General features: G+C 38.3%; 4 protein-coding genes across 5 annotated transcripts; 1 reads left to right on the forward strand and 3 right to left on the reverse strand.

Moving 5' to 3' along the window:
* Positions 1–401: 401 nt before the first annotated feature.
* LOC306776025 (5-hydroxytryptamine receptor 3A-like) lies at positions 402–2,302 on the reverse strand (the record flags this gene model as incomplete). Its single annotated transcript, XM_079266614.1, has 6 exons — positions 402–612; positions 1,071–1,177; positions 1,315–1,359; positions 1,515–1,678; positions 2,055–2,109; positions 2,291–2,302. The coding sequence occupies 6 exons, from the start codon at positions 2,300–2,302 to the stop codon at positions 402–404; spliced, it is 594 nt and encodes a 197-aa protein (XP_079122740.1).
* Positions 2,303–3,910: 1,608 nt separating this feature from the next.
* LOC306775987 (receptor-transporting protein 2-like) lies at positions 3,911–5,088 on the reverse strand. Its single transcript, XM_079266580.1, has 2 exons — positions 4,887–5,088; positions 3,911–4,505 (listed from the first exon to the last, which is right to left on the reverse strand). The coding sequence occupies exons 1-2, from the start codon at positions 5,033–5,035 to the stop codon at positions 4,175–4,177; spliced, it is 480 nt and encodes a 159-aa protein (XP_079122706.1). The 5' UTR covers positions 5,036–5,088; the 3' UTR covers positions 3,911–4,174.
* A 1,813-nt stretch (positions 5,089–6,901) lies between these two features.
* On the reverse strand, positions 6,902–8,477 carry LOC306775986 (receptor-transporting protein 2-like). The gene is made up of 2 exons (XM_079266579.1): positions 8,129–8,477; positions 6,902–7,526 (listed from the first exon to the last, which is right to left on the reverse strand). The coding sequence occupies exons 1-2, from the start codon at positions 8,275–8,277 to the stop codon at positions 7,172–7,174; spliced, it is 504 nt and encodes a 167-aa protein (XP_079122705.1). The 5' UTR covers positions 8,278–8,477; the 3' UTR covers positions 6,902–7,171.
* A 1,691-nt stretch (positions 8,478–10,168) lies between these two features.
* On the forward strand, positions 10,169–15,009 carry dynlt2b (dynein light chain Tctex-type 2B). 2 transcript variants are annotated; one of them, XR_013771898.1, is made up of 6 exons: positions 10,169–10,270; positions 10,856–10,989; positions 11,433–11,502; positions 12,636–12,699; positions 12,794–12,935; positions 14,738–15,009. XR_013771898.1 is itself a non-coding variant. In XM_079266581.1 (5 exons), exons 1-5 carry the CDS (start codon positions 10,170–10,172, stop codon positions 12,839–12,841), a joined length of 417 nt encoding a protein of 138 aa, XP_079122707.1. In that variant the 5' UTR covers position 10,169; the 3' UTR covers positions 12,842–15,009. The 2 variants fall into 2 exon arrangements, 1 of the variants encoding a protein (XP_079122707.1); XM_079266581.1 differs by having other exon boundaries at positions 12,794–15,009.
* Positions 15,010–20,181: the final 5,172 nt, after the last annotated feature.

Raw genomic sequence — 20,181 nt, forward strand, 5'->3', positions numbered from 1 at the left:
CTGTCACAAAGCTTATGTAAACTTCTGGTGAATAGTGTTAGATATTCCTCCCACATTTTCAATAATCATCAGATCAATCCATTTTCAATTACTCTAAAACAGCAGATGCGATGGTGCATCAACAATAAAACATGAGCCAGCACACATCACACAATAGTCTTGTTACAGTTTAACTTTGAATTCCTTCACAACAAACACATTTTATTGATTACATGATTATTTAAGAGTTTTTTCCCCTTTGTAAGTGGCCATTAAACAGGAAAAAAAGCACACTTTGGTGTCTCAAAATAGAAGTTTACACCATTACAGTTAAACGTGCTTTACTGCTCACCATAGGGACAAAGATGACTTGCTGACCATTACATTTATATTTATGTTTTTCCAAGACAGCATACAAACGTCTACAAAGACAGGAAACAAGACATTTGGGGAAGTGCCTGACCAAAGTGGATGTAGGAGTTGAAAGTCATGGTGCAGTTCTGTATATCGAAGGGAAAGGCGTAGATATCGAGGTTACAGGAGCTGATGACTCTGACTGGTTTAGCATCGTGCATCCTGCCATCGCTATACAGGTACATGTATGGGACAGAGGGGGCTCTGTTTTCATCCATACTGCAAGACAGAAACAAGCAGAGGAGTTATCAGTGAAACATTGGCAAAATGACACCATGGCACCTTTCATTATTTTAATTTACAAAATTACAAAATAAAAAAAATGAATTCATCCATCGAACAAATATTGCATGTTTCGCCACAACATGAAAACACATAAATGAGTCACTCGGTTGTGTGACATTTTCCTTAATTACAGCAAACAAGTGCACTGTAGTGTATTTTTAGTGAATCCCAAATACATTGTGCTGCTTCCAGAAATACTCTCTAGACCACCACATGTGTATTAATGCGTGGATAAAAATAGTTAAAAATTTAAAATGTACTATTTACTCCAGTAACATTTGGTAAAAACTACTGTGCCCAGCCGGTTTGGGAAATTATTCAACAATTTAAAAAACTTTGCTTCTCTAATATGGTTTAGTTTTACATAAGATATACACATAATATATACTCACAATTCATTGATAACAATATCTGGCACCCAAAACAGGGATTTGGGGAGAGAAATCCTGTCGGTGCCGCACTGGATTGGGTCCCAGCTGACAAACTCGTTCATCCACCACTAAAACCACAAAGCTGGTGTCAGCGCACAGAGCAGGTCGTTGAAGTAATAATCACGTCAATCACCCAAAAATCATCCCACAATTATTTCTACATCACTGACTGAGAAATATGAACATGGATGATTGCAGTACATACATAATGTAGCCAAAGGTAAGTGAGCAAGAGTTGAGCCTTTTCATCCTGGAAGACAAGAAAACCTGCTTTAAGACACAACATGTGTTTTTTGGGGACCAACTTAATCCTCAAGGAAGTCTCAGTGGAGCCCAGAAATATAATGGAGTGGGTTACTCAGTATACAGTGTAATGCTACTTATCTAGCGAGAGCTGAAACATACCACTCCTAGTATCCCATACATGGTGAACCATGTGGTGACGTTGGTGCTGGTTGTCATGTTCATGACGGGTCGTATGGAGCTCAGGTTAAAGACTGGACGCAGGGCTTCCAGCAGGGCGGGTTGGTTTGGCTGAGAGCAGTTCACCTTGATGGCGCTGCACACAGCTGAAGGGAAGATTCAAAAACTGGAAAGTTAAGCCGTAAACATGCTTTGGCGATATTTTCAACACAACAGCAGACCTGCAACGAACAAAACAGATTGAAAAATAAGGAGGTTGTCGCAACATTAGTTACCAGTAATCATTTGGATTTCTATTAACTTGTTTCCAATTGAATGCAGAATACAAAGAAATGTAAGTCTTCAAGTATTTGGTGTACAGTATTGCACATAGGTTACATCTTACGTTGTATAATTGGTGGTGCAGTGCACATTCTACTAAGATATTTCATTTTTTATAACCTTGTTGCTTTATCTTCATTGCAAAAAACGTTTGATAGAAGCATGCCTAATACTCGATATTGTGCTGACCAAAAAGCTTACCTGGCATAAGAATGAGAATGATGACCACAGCGGGCATGACTGATGGAGGGAGGCACTAGAATAACACAGTTACAAAGAAATGTTTTAATTTAAACAAACATTAAAAGTATGAATTATGGATTGTTTAGGAAAAGGTTATCAGTTACAGAAAAGATGCATTATAACTGATGCTGTCGTTAGCCTCTGAAATAACACATCATAACATACAGAATATGCACCAGGAAAAGATCCTTTACCTTCGGTGTCATGATGGCAAGAGTCCAATCTTCCTACAGTCGTCTGATTACAGCCGTTTCTTCAGTATCGCGTCTGGAGAACACACAGATTAGTAATCACACTGCTTTATTTGGAAAATGTGCTTTTAGTTGATCAATTGCATGAACAGGAGAGTTGCCTGTCCATAAATAACCATTGTCAGACAGCAAAGGCATACTCTCCACTTACCTGGCAATCTCACTCTTGCAAGACTAAATTCAGCCTCAGTGGCCAAGATATACATAGTGCCAGGGTCACCCCAGCGTGATGTGGACAAACCCCTGGCAAATGAAGTGGGAAATGGAAAACTCTGCACGGCGGCTACTTTCCCTGTCGGTGGTTTCATACAAAACAAAGTTGATGTATTCTACCAGAATGTGTGACTTGCAGAAGGTGAAGACTGACCACAGTGGCATCAGTATCACACCTGCTGGTCCTATGCAAATAACCAGCGGGCGGCCTGTGAGAAACATGTGTCCTCTGGTGTCCCCCTAAACCTCCTGCCAACCAACTGTTTTCCATTTTATATTAAAGTTGTCAGTCGAAATGAACCAGGTTGTACAACTTTGCCCCAAAAATCAATGCTTCTGCAAGCCAACCTTTCTTTATATTGTGTAATTGCTGTTCAACGAGTTGTCGCAATTTGGTACTCTTACGGACTTAGTAGGGGTGTAACGGTACGCGTATTCGTATTGAACCGTTCAGTACGAGGCTCACGGTTCGGTACACATGACGAACCGAATACATTTGGAAAAAAACAAACCTTTATTTAACCAGGTAGTCCCATTGAGATTAAAAATCTCTTTTGCAAGATGTAAGTAACAATACAAGATGTAAGCAAGATGTAAGTAACAATACTACATAACATGAAGGAGCAGTTTTTGTTTTTTATGCTTATGTGTTGCTAAGAAGACACCCCAGAAGATGGCTCACTCAGGTATAGTTCCATCATTGTTCAAAGTCAAAGAATAACTTTATGATGTTAGTTGTAATGAATAAATATATTTTAAAATCAAGTACATTTCTCTGGCATTTATAGTTTTCTACTGTACCGAAACGTACCGAACCGTGGCTCCACTGTATCGTACCCAACCCAACCGTGGATTTTGTGAACCGTTACACCCCGAGGACTTAGTGTTGATTACAAATGTGCAGAAATAGTCATTTTAAGCCTCATGCGTTGAAATTGGATCTGTTATGAAGGACACTGCTTCCTGTCCGTCACGTACAGGCATCACCTCTGTGCATCTCCTGTTAATGAAGTGTGGGGGACTCTCTCTTCATTTCTTCTGTTGTGTTGAAATGTAGGACATAATTTCCTGTGTGCCATAGACACGTTGCAGCGGCATGCATACAAAAAGAATAAACCTACTGTATGCATAATATCCCCTTTTCTACATTTCACCTGCTGATGTTATGTCCAAATATAGTATTTGATATTTAAGTTTACAGATCAGTTTACCTCAGTGACTCCTACATACATACTTTCAATGTCAGAATTCATTGGCCTCTTTCCTCTCTATGACTTTTTGGAAAAAAATAAAAAATACACTCAGTACAAATCACGAGTACATTTAGATTATTGTTTGTATACGCTTTATTTGTCCATCACATTTCTGTTGATAAGATGATGAGGCTTGATTAATGCTTTGTAGCAGATATATTAATATTTTAAAGACCACTGATACCAACAAGAATGAATCTAAAAGTTTACATGCAAATGATTATTAATAAATATGATAGAGGGCACAATCCAATGAAATATTATACATACAATTATAATTGTATAATATCATTTATGATTCATTTATATGAGTTTAGGCATTAAATTAACACAAAGGCTATACCTTAATAGCAACACAAGCTCAGTCCCTTGTACAGATGCCTTGCATACAGGCCTCACAATGATCAGGCTCATGGGGGCTTTTGACATCCACGCTTACAAAAGGCCTGTTTACTTTGCCCAGGTCTTCATGGTAGCATTTTATTCTGATCTTCTCCACCAGATTCTCCAGGAGGATGTCCATGTTCTCTGGGGGGATGCTGGGCTTCTCCATTGGGGCATCACTGCACGTATTGCAGTTCTGACGGAAGGGCCTCACTTTGACAACGCCCTGCCCGTTTGACAGGCGCATGTGGAAGACCACCATCACCCGGTTGGAAGGCCAGCTTCTTCCACACCCAGAGCATTTGAACCTTAAAAATGACAGATGACCCAAGTTAAAACTGGCCCTTTAACAAAATGATACTCTTTCTCCGTTCAAGTGTTACCAGATTATTTCTTCCCTCAATATAACACTGGACATAGCATGAGTATCAACAACATTCATTTCCATTACCCTAACTTGACCCTTATTCGTACCCTAAAATTTAGAGGTATACATTGCGCACCAGTTTTGGTCCCCAAATCAGACATATTTTTGTTGACATTACTTCAGTATTACAAGTACATATGTGTACAAAACTTAATAAACCAAATGTGCACCCTAAACTATCATTTATTTTAACTTAAGATACACCATACTGTGTATACACATGACAACACTACACTAATTAAAAGTAGTCCAACACACTGACCTGGCACATGTGTTCCGAATGTACTGCTCCCAGCCGGAGTTCGGGCTGTTAGGCACAAGACTGTCATCAAACTGCAGATGCCAGGAGTCTCCTTGTTTCAGAATATTTGCTTTTATCTGGAAGATAGGTGTCCACTGTGACAGTGCCATCCTTTCGGTGCCAGTAGTGCTGGTGGCTGAAGACGAGGAGACTAAACACTGACAGCTGATCGGCACAGTATACAAGCACCTTGTGAGAATGACTTATCATGCCTTGGCTGAGAGACGATGACTCTGCAAATAGAGAATTCAAGGAAAAGGAAACTTAAAAGTACTGTGACTCTACCAATGGAGTTCGAGGAAAAGGAAACTTAAAAGTACTGTGACTCCACCAACGGAGAGTTTAAAGGAAATGAAAATGAAAGATACTGTGACTCTACCAATAGAGAGTTTGTAGAAAATGAAACTTAAAAGCAGCAACCTTGTTTCCTTAGGTTTCGGGTCTAGTTTTGTAAATAATACGAGTGGGGAACCAGAGTTTGTTAGGCTCGGGTGTTCTATGTCTTCTGTCTTGCAGAAGATGAGAAAATATGCTAATATTTATTTGGGGTGGGACTCACCAGAGGTCCCGCGATACGATATTATCACGATACTTAGGTCACGATACGATATTATCACGATATTATCACGATACTACGATATTATCGCGACACTGCGATATTCTGAGTATTGCGATAACATCGGCCTATATTGCGATTTATTACTTTTTTCAACTTCAAATGATGTCCCCAAAGGAAAACTGTGTCAACATGTTTTATCTAATAAGATAACGTTTTCAGTCTGTTCTCACTTCAATCATTTTTATTGCAGCAGAATATGATTGTCAAGCAGACAGACTGACCAACAATATCATAAATGTTGCATGAACCTGACAAACTGAACTGTTTGTATTACTACACAGTCCAACTTAACTAAATGCAAACATGTGGACTCAGTATATCAACTATAACTTATATAAGAGTGATATAACTCAGTATAACTTGCGATGCATGGATGTCAAGGGCAGAGAGCCAGTTATGGCCAGATGTCTCTATCTTTGTTTTGACCAACTTCCTACCAATCACGCTGACCTCACCAGAAAATAACTCAGCACCATCTAGTGGACTGAAAAAGTAATTGATTTGATTTTTCTAAGTTTATAGAATAAAAGATCGATACTTGGCGTCCGTGTATCAATACAATATCGCCACGCAAAATATCGCGATACCATGCTGTATCTCCCTAATCCTTCAGGGAGCTGTTACCATATTTCTATGCAAATAGATGGAGCTTGCCAAACATTTCTACCTCCTTCTCCTGTGCATGGTTGTGTAAAAGTGTAAACATGGGTTCTTTAAGTTGCAGGTGTAGGTTGGTACTGAGAATTGAAAGGTAAATGACAAGTTTGTTTCGCTGAGTCAGATGTTAAGCATGTACAGCAGTATTGGTAGACGGTCGAATTTCTGGGTAGCCTATTTATACACTGAAATGAAGAGAAGGGTTCCCCATGTGAAGAAAAAGTAACACGTTTGTGTGTTTGTGTAGTTAGGATGTCTTATGATTATCACTGAGAGTTAACTTCTGCTTTACGACTGTATCACACACAAAGTAAATGTGATTAGTGTAGATTAACTGAAATACGATCGCTGCCTCTGTGTTTCAAAGTCTTCAGAGCACTCACCAAGGAAGGAATGCAAGAGAAATGAAACTGAAAAGTTTTCTTGCTGTATTCATGCAACACTGCCACCTGCTGGTGAAACGCTTCCATGTCTTCACTGCATGTATGCACTGTATGTAATATCCTTATTATAAACAGCCTATGGTAATATCCCATTTTCTAAAATTCTTACCAGCACATGTCCAAATAGTATTTCTAATATTCAGGTCTTCAACTGTTTACCTTAGTGATTCCTTCATATAAATAATAAATAATGGCTCTGAAAAGAAAAAACACCCACACTACAAATCACAAATACGTGTAGTTAATTGTATGCATACACATTTATTTATCTTTTACATTTATGTTAGTAAGAAGGCTGGTTTAATGGTTTTGAGCAGACAAATTAATATTTGAAAGAAAATTAAAAACAAGAAGATACCAACAGGAATAAATATGAAAGCTTATATGCACTTGATTATCATATGAAAATGATAGAAGCAACACAATGTAACAGAATGACGGGAGGGGAAGTCTTATATCTTATTCAATATGAGCTTAGGCATAAAACATCAGTAAAACTCTCTACAGCTTGAAACTCTCTCTCTCTCTCACACACATACACACACATTATGAAGAAGGCCGACTCCTTGGACAAATGCCCTGCATACAGGCCTCACAATGAGCAGGCTCATGGGGACTTTGACTCTTCTGAAAGGCTTGCTCTTTTTGCCCAGGTCTTCATTGTAGCATTTTATTCTTATTTTCTCCACAACATTCTTCAGGAGGATCTTGATGTTCTCTGAGGTGATGCTGGGCTTCTCCATTGGAGCTTCGCTGCACTCCTTGCAGTTCTGACGGAAGGGCCTCACCTTGACAACGCCCTGCCTGTATGCCAGGCGCATGTGGCAGGCAACCCTCACTTTGTTAGAAGACCAGCCTCTTCCACACTCGGAGCATTTGTACCTTGAAAAAGACAGAGGCCCTTTAACAAAATTACAACGAACCAAAGCTACATTGGAAACTTTTTAGCTGTACATTTGGAAGCAGCGATGCTCTGGGAGAAGAAATTATATAATGGGTTTTAAATGTCATTTGGACGATCCTAATCATTGACTATCTTGCTAAATAATTGAGTTTGACTGAAGCCAGTGCAAAAGGTAAAATAGGAGGAGAGCGACACGTGACATCACCTCCTTCCTGTTTGCATAATAAAACCAGAATCTTTGTTCTGTCATGTAGACTTTGTCAACACCTATGCTTCTTTGGCCTCATCTCAAAGGCCACCACTGACATTATTTCTTCTGTCAATGTGAATCTAACCCAGCCTTTGTCATGCTGGCCATGGCATTAACTTAGAGCTATATCCTTAACCCTAACATGAACCAAAACCAACTTATTACCCTAAAAAGTAATGGTTTACATTGTGGAGACCAGTATTTGAGATAACCTAGTGCATGTACATAGAGAAAAACCTGAATAAACCTAATGCATCCAACTATATATATTTTTAACCATATACATAAATGTGCCAACTACAGTATTTAATAGGAGTTAAACACACTGACCTTGCACTGGTGCTCACGATACACTTCTTCCAGCCCGGTGTTTTGGAGTCAGGCATAAGATTTTCATCAAACTCCAGTTGCCAGGAGTCTCCTGGTTTAAGATTCTTGGCTGTTACCTGGAAGAGACGTGTCCACTCCGGCTGTGCCATCCTGTCGGTGCCAGGGGTGCTGCTGGCTGATAAAGAGAGGAAACACCGACAGCTGATCTGCACAGTATACAAACAACTCGTGAGAATGACGTATCATGCCTTGGTTGAGAGACAATGACTCTAAAAATAGAGAGTTCGAGGAAAATTAAACTTAAAAAGTACTGTGACTTTACCAATAGAGAGTTTGAGGAAAATGAAACTTAAAAGTACTGTGACTTTACCAATAGAGAGTTTGAGGAAAATGAAACTTAAAAGTACTGTGACTTTACCAATAGAGAGTTTGAGGAAAATGAAACTTAAAAGTACTGTGACTTTACCAATAGAGAGTTTGAGGAAAATGAAACTTAAAAGTACTGTGACTTTACCAATAGAGAGTTTGAGGAAAATGAAACTTAAAAGTACTGTGACTTTACCAATAGAGAGTTTGAGGAAAATGAAACTTAAAAGTACTGTGACTTTACCAAGAGGGCTTGAGGAAAATTAAATTTAAAAGTGGAAACTTGGTTTTATTAAGTTCCGGGTCTATGACTGGAATGGAGAATAACAATTTAGTTGAATCATGTCTTCTGTCTTACACGAGATGAAAACTTACTTATATTTACTACATTTTGATTCAAATAGATGGGATAATTTTGCAGAAGTAATAATACATACTGTTGATCCGCTGTCATCATTATCATTTCCCAATAGAGACAGTAGCTTTGTCAAACATGTCTACCCATCTTTCCTGTGAATAGTTCAATTTCAACTTTAAGTCTAATTTTAACTTCTGTGCTGTATGAAAATTCATGATTAAACAACAGATTAAAAGTGTTTTTTTGGTGCCAATATCATGGCCGCCCTCGCTGTTTACACTTTTTTTCCTGATTTAACATCAATAATCTGTGTAGGAACTACAAGAGTAAGGTGCTTAACATTAAACAATAAACCTCTAATCTCTTCAATGAGAGCTATTCATAGACACTTGTCAGCGGCTCATTGTAACAAATCAATAAAAACATGAACATCTAATGGCTAATTTAACCTCATTTGCAGGTTTAATGTTACAACAGGCCAAAGAGTAACTCAATTTCTGCCATTTGTAATTCGTACCTCGTCTGAGGCCAATGACGATCAATACTGAATGTATTGAGTGAATTGTTGGATTTGTGTTGGCTGGTTTCAGTTTGAATGATTAGCTACAGCAGATAAGGGAACATCTTGTTATTATGCAAATAGTTTAATTTGGCCTCTATGAGATACCTGATAAAATACTTGTACATTTTATACAGTGTAGTGTGGGAAATGCCTTACATTTTCCATTTCATTTTGTGTGATTTAAATCAGACCTTCTTATCCTCGACAAAGCAAGAAAAGATGGGATAATGGGGAGCATGGGGAGAGCGCTATCCGAGCCATCAGAGCTGGAGACTGATCTTTAAATCCAGAAAGGAGTCTTGATTTGCTCCTGAAATCATAGCACCTTTGTACCGTTTTTCTCGGGTGAATGAAGCCAAATTAGATACGTTCTGATTTGTCTGTAGTTGATGAGGCCTTGGAAGTTTAGAAATCACGATGGAAGACCGCAGTGAATTGCCTCCACCGTATTGCCTCTTTTGATACCAACCCTGAGCTGACACCAGTCCATGTGGGAGTGAAGAGGAAGAGAGTGAGTGAAGGAAATGACGGAGATAATAGTGACACTTTAGAAGACAATGATATCAAAGGCTTTCCTTGCCTGAGAAAAATAAAAAGTGTGAACAACGATGACAGAACTCCAACTGACAGACGATTGGAAAGAACTATGTGAAAAAACTTCCAGCATATTTCAAAATAAGACACTGTACAAACGTATTTGGTCGTACTCTTATTTTGAAACCGGAAAGTTGGAAAATACGTCGCTATGGTTACGGATGAAACTTTGCAAAGATTTGCTTGTTAGCAACTGTCTGCCTTCTTTATCTGCGATGGAGGGGTCCGATACATACCTCATACGACCGAATCATCGGTACAAGTACGTTGGTCACCGTCTTTCAGCTGGTATTACAGGTGGTTAGCGTTTAGCCAGCTAGCTAGTTCATTGCTAACAATGTGTTTTGTAAGCTAGCCACTATTTAGCCGCTTACCTCGGTGTTTTCTAGTGTAACGCCTACCGTTAAGATTGGCTAAGTGAATAACGTTAGTCGATAGTTTGAGTCTGAATGAAGTGGTCACGTTTGGCGTCATGTACTGTGACGCTAGTTAAGCGAGCTAACGAACATTTGTCAGTCAAATCAACTGTTGACAATTTGAGTAAAAGTGTGACAAATGTCTCCAGTCATCAGCCCAACGTTGGTAAACTATGCTCTTGTCTGCTTCACTGTTCATCTAGGGTTAAGGAGGAGGACTCAATTTAGCACACACACATCTTAAACTATATCATTTGAGCTGGTGTGTAAAACACATTACTCAAATGTATTGTTGACAGATAATAAAAATGTAATCAGAATTGATTATGAGACCTCTACAGCTCAGTGACCCACACACTGATCATGCTGTGACCTGTGAAGGCTGATGGAACTTCATTCCCTGCTCTCTTGCTGACTGTTTAACCTCCCAGGTTTAAGCCAGCCATTGTGAAGGAGTGCATTCGTGACATTGTGAGGGAGCGACTGTCGGGGATGCGGTACGACCCAGAAGAAGTCCCAGAGCTGTCCCGGTCACTGGCAGAATGCGTTAAGGACAAAGTGAAGAGTGAGTCATGCTTTTTCCATCTCTGATTATAACTCAGAAGGACAGAGTATCTGTATACTGTTGTACATTTTAATTAATGACATCAAGGGAACAAACTAAAGGTGTTCTGCCAATTATGAAACAAAATATTACTTTTGATTGAAGTCAGTACAGAACCACTCTGAATCCTTTAAGAAGGAAACAAGGACAAAGTGAACAGAAAGAAAAATAAAGCCGGAAGATGTAAGCTGAATAAAACAGCGTAAAAGTAAATTATCGTCATTACAAGTATAATCAACAATAAAATGTCTCCCATCAAAGGTAGTCCTACTAGATACAATGTTTTACCTGAGTAAATGCTACACAGTAAATGTAGCATGTTAATAACTACTCCTGTATCGTACCTGCAAAAATGTTGCATTATTCCTGATAAACTATTACAGCTCAGTTCTCTTCTTCAACAGGTTTAGGGTTTGACAAATATAAGCTGGTCGTGCAAGTGGTAATTGGAGAACAACGCGGACAAGGAGTCAAGTAAGTGATGATGGAAGTGGTGAACAAAAAATAGAAATGTGTATAACTAACACATGGGGATACTCTCTGTCTTTGGTCATTCTTACCATCAACACTTCAGTGATGGACAAAAACATTTCACCAACTTAGCAGATGTGTGTTGTATTTATTGTGCACTTTATGGATGCCCAAGCTGCAACACAAAAGAAAAGACCAACAATGCGATAAGACAACTATACTTATCAGAGTCTCTTTCAGTATTACTGCACAGGGTTCCCACAGTCATGAAACTCCTGGAAAAGTTTGGAAATTAGAAAAACTGTTTTCCTGACCTGGGAAGGGTTTGAAACTAACGGAAAGTTTTGGAAAAGGTTAGAATTTTTTGAATTCACATTGTTTTGTCAATTGTTTAAAATATGGTCTGGTCAGCCATGCTAAAGGGGAAAAGCATTGAGACGACCAAAAGGCCACCCAACAGACTAGACTGTCAGCATCGGCACATACTTCAGTCATGCATGATACAGCCAGGCCAGATAACGTAATGCTTCTACCAGCATGGCAAGCATCGGTATAGCTGCAAGACAACTTAAGCCATTTCTCAACCGAGCAATGGCTTAAGGAGCACACTGGAGTACGAGCCGCATAATTACGCCCGATGTTCGCAACAGGATATTTAAACTACTTAAATAAAATGATGGAAATGGGTTAAAATCTTATGGAAAAGTTATAGAAAACTTGTGTGGGAACCTTTACTGTAGCAATATTTTTTTACCGTTACTGCTTTCATACACATTTTGCCTGAATTTGTAGATTTTAGTGTATGTTTTGCAGCAGTAATGGTGTCAACTGAGTGACACTAGAATTCTTAATTCCGTGTATTAAAGAAGATATTTTAGAATTCCAGGAAAAATAAAATAAATAACAATGTGCCACAATGTTTTATTAGATTGATTTATATTGAAAGGTGTTTCTATTATTCCGCCCACTCTCAAAAATAGCATGGAGTTGGAATGTCCTGACTCACAGTCCACAATAAATGTATATTATGATTAAAGAGCTCGTCCTTTTGGATTGCATTACATTGTACGATGTTTTTCATAAAATAGTTCAGACCTTCAAAAATGAATGCTTGACCTTCTCATGTGTTTCACCAGGATGTCTTCAAGGTGTTTATGGGATGCCGACACAGACAACTATGCAGAAGATATTTTCCTGAACGTAGGTGCCTTTGTTCTGTTCATTCAGATGTTCAGAAAACGGACTCCTCAACACGAATTTATTTTAATCAGTTAAATGTGTTTTGCCTTTACAGGACAGCTTGTTCTGTATGGTGGCAGTTTTCGGAAGCTATTACTACTGAGGACATAAGGCTGGATGACAGAAATCTTCCAGATGAAAAATTGTGAGGTCAACATCCAAATGAGACCGCTCACCTCCAGCACTTCAGGCCCACGGTGCGTTGATCTGAAGTAACAGTGTGCAATTGCTGCATCTTGACATCGAGTGTAGAAGTGATGGATATCCGTGTTGATACTGTCGTGATTTTGAAGATGAGGGATTTCCTGACTTGGCCAGATGATTATTGAAGACTGAGGCCTCTTTGAAAAGTGATCAGCTGTTTAGTTTGAAGGGTTAACAGATTAAAAAATGTCTCCACCAATATTTCCTGGCACATTTGATTGTGTATTCAGCAGACCTGTTTGATTAGTGGAATGCTTATGATGCAGCAGAGTGTGTTTTTGTACGCTTTGGGTGCTTGACTTAGCACAGCAGCTACAGTAGAGGTCAATATTTGTCTCTAATTATAAACATTAGGACAGATCATTGCCGCTGGCCAGCTACTGTAAGTATACTGGATATTTGTTTTTTTCTTTTCACATGCAGCTGCTCATTTAAATATAGTAAAGCCAAGTTTTAACTGCTTAGAAAATACAGGGGAGATGATGCTCATCGCTCAGCACAGATCTGATGTTTTCATCTGCCCAACATGTTCTCTTTTCTCTTCTCTCAAGCGGAGCAGAAGCTGGTCTCACATGTTTAGGTCCACTGCTTCATGTGCGTTGAGATTTAAGTCTGTTTCATCACTTTAGTGTTTTTCTTGTTTACGCTATTTAGACTTTTTTTCAGAGTGAGTGACATCAAAGCACATTTCCGATAATTGTAAATAACTGAATTATAAATCACATGCACGACTTCTAGGTTTTAACATTCCTATGTTGCTTTAAAAAAAAAAAAAAATGTTAGCATATGGCAGGTAAAAGTTAATTTCCCTTTTTTATTCTTCATTTAACTGCAGTATTTGCAACTGTTGCTAGTTTTCTGTCCGTCAAAGACAATTGTGTCCAACAGTAAAACGTTTCCCAACAATTTCCCCCTGTACTTTGTTGGTAAAATTGAGATGTCTATCTTCAATTTTCAGATTTATGTTTTTTTTAATTACTCTTTAGGTCTCTTCCTTTCAACAAACCAGGCCCCAGCTGGGAAACTGGATGCCTTTCAGACTATTTATAGAGACTAATTAGACAGAAGTGAGCAGTCGAAGTGATCAAGCTTAGCTGAATCAATTAGTCAAATGACTCGTACTCCGATTACATACATGCCAAAGTAGGTTTTTACATTTCTATTTCTGATTGTAAACACAGCTGAGTTGAGAATGAACCTCTAGAAACTATGAGATACCATCTTGGACTGAATAGTGGGAATATGAAAGACAATAGCAAATAAACTGTTCACTGGCATTTGACTGGCTTATTTACTCAGAGACGGTATTTGAGGCTTTGTAATAATTGCTCTCTATACACTTTCAAATGCCCATTTTATTGTTTTTATATAAAGAAATCTAGTAATGTATTGCTTTTCATGTTTAATATGAAAAACATACTGTTAAGAAAATATGAATAATTTGCTGGTATTTGCATGATTGAACTTTTTATGATGTCGGGTTTAGTATAAACTGTGGTGACACCATTATACAGATAAACCTCCATATCATGGCACGACAAAGCAAGATTTGTCGGCCTGATCAAATTCAGTAAAACATATTGAGATCTTTATTACATTCAGAAAACTGTATACTTTGTTAACTTCGTTGGATTCCACTATGCCTTATACACTGTATCCTCACATTGCTTCTCTTTCAGCCGTCTATAATAAACGTATTCCTGAATTCTCTCCTAATCTGTTCGTGCAGTCTGTTGCACAGCATCTCTTTACAATTCAAGTGGTGGTTTCATGTTGTTTTTCCATTTAACTGCAGGATGACCGATGCTGACTGTTGGGTATTTACCATTCAGTGAGCAGTGATCGTGGCGACTTCTGCATACACGCTATTACACTCTGTTTCCTCCTCTCTACCGCTCTGTTGTTTTGGAAGCAGTGCTATGGTGTTTGAGAGACTGTAAACACCTGGAGATATATAGCTCATTCCTCTGTTTCATAGAACTCCATTGATAAAAACTGTTAAAAATACATTAAAAGTTCCACCTTTGGATTGCTTAACATGTTTCTTCATTAAATGAATGCAGGCACTGTAGTCTATTTGAATTCAATGTCTACACAAAATACACTATTCACTCCTGTTTGGGCAATGTTTGTTTGAAACAACAATGCAAAACCATTTTTAAAAAGTTACTTGGTATTTTTCATAAAAATTCAACTGTAAACATTTATTTTCAAGATTCACAGATGGCTTATAGACGTCTAAAAGTAGTGTTGCAGCCTGACATATGCTCAAATTATTACAGCTATATAGGCAAATTATTACAATGTGCTTCATTTAGTACAGCAAAATAGCTTGTAAAGCCTTTTATTTGGTTTCAATTTTAACTTAAAACTAAAAACTCATCTATTTAAATCTGCTTTTAAACTGTACAGTTATGTATGTTTTTCTTTTTCATGTTATTCCTTACTGTTACGATGTCATCTAATTTGTTGTTATTGTAATTACTTCTATTGTTTCTGTTTTTACCATGTAAAGTGTCATTGAGTACCTTTTGAAGCGCTATACAAATAAAAGTTATTGTTACTATTATTATGAATTATTTAAATGTTATATATTACCAGCACAGCTTGCTAACCCGTTTTGTACAGGGCAAAATAAGGCAACAGAGTTTCATTCACAATGAAAGCTAAGTTAATGCTAAAATATCGGTCGACCCCTTATTAAAAGCGTCCATCTTTAGTCCACAGTTGTCCATTGCATATTCTGCATGAGTCTGTGTAATGATAAAGCACATCCATTGATTTTTCTCCTGAGCCTTAAATATCAACTGCTCCGGCTGGAGCTGCACTTTATGATACAAATGTGAAGCTGTGATGTTGAGGGGAATAGTCCACTCTGACTAAATTCATTAATGTATGAGCTGCTTAAAACTGAAGAGGAGTGGGGACTTCTTATTTATCACATTGCTCTCTCAGGAACCTGTTGGATTGCTTCACAGCTACCTTTTCTAACTGACTGCTGCTGAGATTCAACATCAGTGTGTTGGCAAATAGCGTTGTCTTTTAAATAAACATTTAAATGGTCTTTCCACTGGCTATAGGATAGACAAAAGAGCAGTATCTTTAAAGGGTTAATACTGCTGTTACTGCTGCACAGTACATTTTCATGTAGGCTACTGTGCTACGATTCTTTTTTTGACATTTTCAAAACTTATTAAACGGGTACTTTTTGGACATTTTATACTTGAAATTATTTCCCTGTCTTTTCTTTTTACATACTGTGGTGAAGCCTGACCGGAGTGGCTTCTGTAGTGGTAGGAGGCAGACACGAGAGACTTTGTTCCAATATCAAAAGGTGTTTTATTTATAAAAGTGCCCCGCTACATGTGTAACCAAATATATAAATATACAAACAAAAGAAACGTTTAACTTAGCTTAACTGAATAAAACTCAACTCATCTTAAAGTAACATAAACACGTGCACACAGCTACACACTGATCTTCCTTTTTTTTTTTTTGTTCAGTCAAAGTCATCACCTTTGTATTGTATATGGTTTATAATTTACGATACACTCACAACAATGTTAAACAGATCACAACTAAACTACATATCTACCTGTACATACTCGAATCCCCCCCATACTTGGTTTGACCCAATGACATCATCCAGTGTATAAATAGAGGAAATGGTTGGGTCCCTTCCCCTTTAACCTCTGGAACACATGGTGGGTATGGCAAACAAACAATTGAAACGCATGGGTCGATTCATAGATGAATGTAATTTGGGGACAAATGGTGTGTTCTCACCCACTTTGTCACACATACTATGACGTTTTGTTGTCCTTTTAATTTCATGACATTTACTGTGACTTTTTGGACATTTTGATGACATACTGTACCGTGACGTTTTTGATGACTTACTGTACTATGATATTGATGACATAACATTCTCTACTCTATGCTGCTTTGGTAAGGGGGGGATCAGTGATAATGATCCAGTAATAGTTGTATAACATAGCCTGTATTAATGTAAAATAGACAGGATGTTAGTATGTCATCAAGGCAATTGACTTTTCGAGCGTGTGCTCGTTAATCGGGCGATGTTCAGGTGCTATAGATAAAGAAAAGAGCAGTGTCTTCAAAGCGGCCTTTGGTAGGCAGTTTCTTGGCTTACGGCCATACCACCCTGAACACGCCCGATCTCGTCTGATCTCGGAAGCTAAGCAGGGTAGGGCCTGGTCAGTACTTGGATGGGAGACCGCCTGGGAATACCAGGTGCTGTAAGCTTTTTGTTCCTCCTCTTTACAAGAAGGAAAGGGCGCTGCTGCACAGTACATTTTCATGTACTGTGCTATGATTCTTTTTTTTGACATTTTATATATACAAACAAAACAAAACAAACGTTTAACTTAGCTTAACTCAGTGGTTCTCAAACTTTTTCTGTCGCGCCCCACTTTGGAGGAAGAAAAATGTTCGTGCCCCACCGCCCCAACAAAATTGGAACAAAATGGTCTATGTTGAATTTTTATTGAAACAACATGTTGTGACTCCATCTGTGCTTTTTCAAATACTAGAATTAAGAAAATTGCAATCACTTTTAAGGAAACCAGATTGCTCCATCAGACAAAAACAAATAAAATGTGCAATCACTTTGTTAGAACAATGCAAATAAAGTTATATCTGTGCAAAAAACAACTACAATTTGGCAAAAAATAGCTTGAGCACGACCTATACCTTACAGCACCCCTTTAGGTAACCAACTATTTGATATGGTTTATAATTTACTTTACACTCGCAACAATGTAAAACAGATCACACCTAAACTACAAATCTACCTGTATATACTCTAATACCCCCCATACTTGGTTTGACCCAATGACATCATCCAGTGTATAAATAGAGGAAATGGTTGGGTCCCTTCCCCTTTAACCTCTGGAACACATGGTGGGTATGGCAAACAAACAATTGAAAAGCATGGGTCGATTCATAGATGAATGTAATTTGGGGACAAATGGTGTGTTCTCACCCACTTTGTCACACATACTATGACGTTTTGTTGTCCTTTTAATTTCATGACATTTACTGTGACTTTTTGGACATTTTGATGACATACTGTACCGTGACGTTTTTGATGACTTACTGTACTATGTTGATGACATAACATTCTCTACTCTATGCTGCTTTGGTAAGGGGGGATCAGTGATAATGATCCAGTAATAGTTGTATAACATAGCCTGTATTAATGTAAAATAGACAGGATGTTAGTATGTCATCAAGGCAATTGACTTTTCGAGCGTGTGCTCGTTAATCGGGCGATGTTCAGGTGCTATAGATAAAGAAAAGAGCAGTGTCTTCAAAGCGGCCTTTGGTAGGCAGTTTCTTCGCTTACGGCCATACCACCCTGAACACGCCCGATCTCGTCAAAAAATAGCTTGAGCACGACCTATACCTTACAGCACCCCTTTAGGTAACCAACTATTTGATATGGTTTATAATTTACTTTACACTCGCAACAATGTAAAACAGATCACACCTAAACTACAAATCTACCTGTATATACTCTAATACCCCCCATACTTGGTTTGACCCAATGACATCATCCAGTGTATAAATAGAGGAAATGGTTGGGTCCCTTCCCCTTTAACCTCTGGAACACATGGTGGGTATGGCAAACAAACAATTGAAAAGCATGGTTCGATTCATAGATGAATGTAATTTGGGGACAAATGGTGTGTTCTCACCCACTTTGTCACACATACTATGACGTTTTGTTGTCCTTTTAATTTCATGACATTTACTGTGACTTTTTGGACATTTTGATGACATACTGTACCGTGACGTATTCGATGACTTACTGTACTATGATATTGATGACATAACATTCTCTACTCTATGCTGCTTTGGTAAGGGGGGATCAGTGATAATGATCCAGTAATAGTTGTATAACATAGCCTGTATTAATGTAAAATAGACAGGATGTTAGTATGTCATCAAGGCAATTGACTTTTCGAGCGTGTGCTCGTTAATCGGGCGGTGTTCAGGTGCTATAGATAAAGAAAAGAGCAGTGTCTTCAAATCGGCCTTTGGTAGGCAGTTTCTTTGCTTACGGCCATACCACCCTGAACACGCCCGCTCTCGTCTGATCTCGGAAGCTAAGCAGGGTAGGGCCTGGGCAGTACTTGGATGGGAGACCGCCTGGGAATACCAGGTGCTGTAAGCTTTTTGTTCCTCCTCTTTACAAGAAGGAAAGGGCGCTGCTGCACAGTACATTTTCATGTACTGTGCTATGATTCTTTTTTTTGACATTTTATATATACAAACAAAACAAAACAAACGTTTAACTTAGCTTAACTCAGTGGTTCTCAAACTTTTTCTGTCGCGCCCCACTTTGGAGGAAGAAAAATGTTCGTGCCCCACCGCCCCAACAAAATTGGAACAAAATGGTCTATGTTGAATTTTTATTGAAACAACATTTTGTGACTCCATCTGTGCTTTTTCAAATACTAGAATTAAGAAAATTGCAATCACTTTTAAGGAAACCAGATTGCTCCATCAGACAAAAACAAATAAAATGTGCAATCACTTTGTTAGAACAATGCAAATAAAGTTATATCTATGCAAAAAACAACTACAATTTGGCAAAAAATAGCTTGAGCACGACCTATACCTTACAGCACCCCTTTAGGTAACCAACTATTTGATATGGTTTATAATTTACTTTACACTCGCAACAATGTAAAACAGATCACACCTAAACTACAAATCTACCTGTATATACTCTAATACCCCCCATACTTGGTTTGACCCAATGACATCATCCAGTGTATAAATAGAGGAAATGGTTGGGTCCCTTCCCCTTTAACCTCTGGAACACATGGTGGGTATGGCAAACAAACAATTGAAACGCATGGGTCGATTCATAGATGAATGTAATTTGGGGACAAATGGTGTGTTCTCACCCACTTTGTCACACATACTATGACGTTTTGTTGTCCTTTTAATTTCATGACATTTACTGTGACTTTTTGGACATTTTGATGACATACTGTACCGTGACGTTTTTGATGACTTACTGTACTATGATATTGATGACATAACATTCTCTACTCTATGCTGCTTTGGTAAGGGGGGGATCAGTGATAATGATCCAGTAATAGTTGTATAACATAGCCTGTATTAATGTAAAATAGACAGGATGTTAGTATGTCATCAAGGCAATTGACTTTTCGAGCGTGTGCTCGTTAATCGGGCGATGTTCAG

The sequence above is a fragment of the Melanostigma gelatinosum genome (assembly GCF_949748355.1).
Source record: "Melanostigma gelatinosum genome assembly, chromosome: 4".
NCBI lineage: Eukaryota > Metazoa > Chordata > Actinopteri > Perciformes > Zoarcidae > Melanostigma > Melanostigma gelatinosum.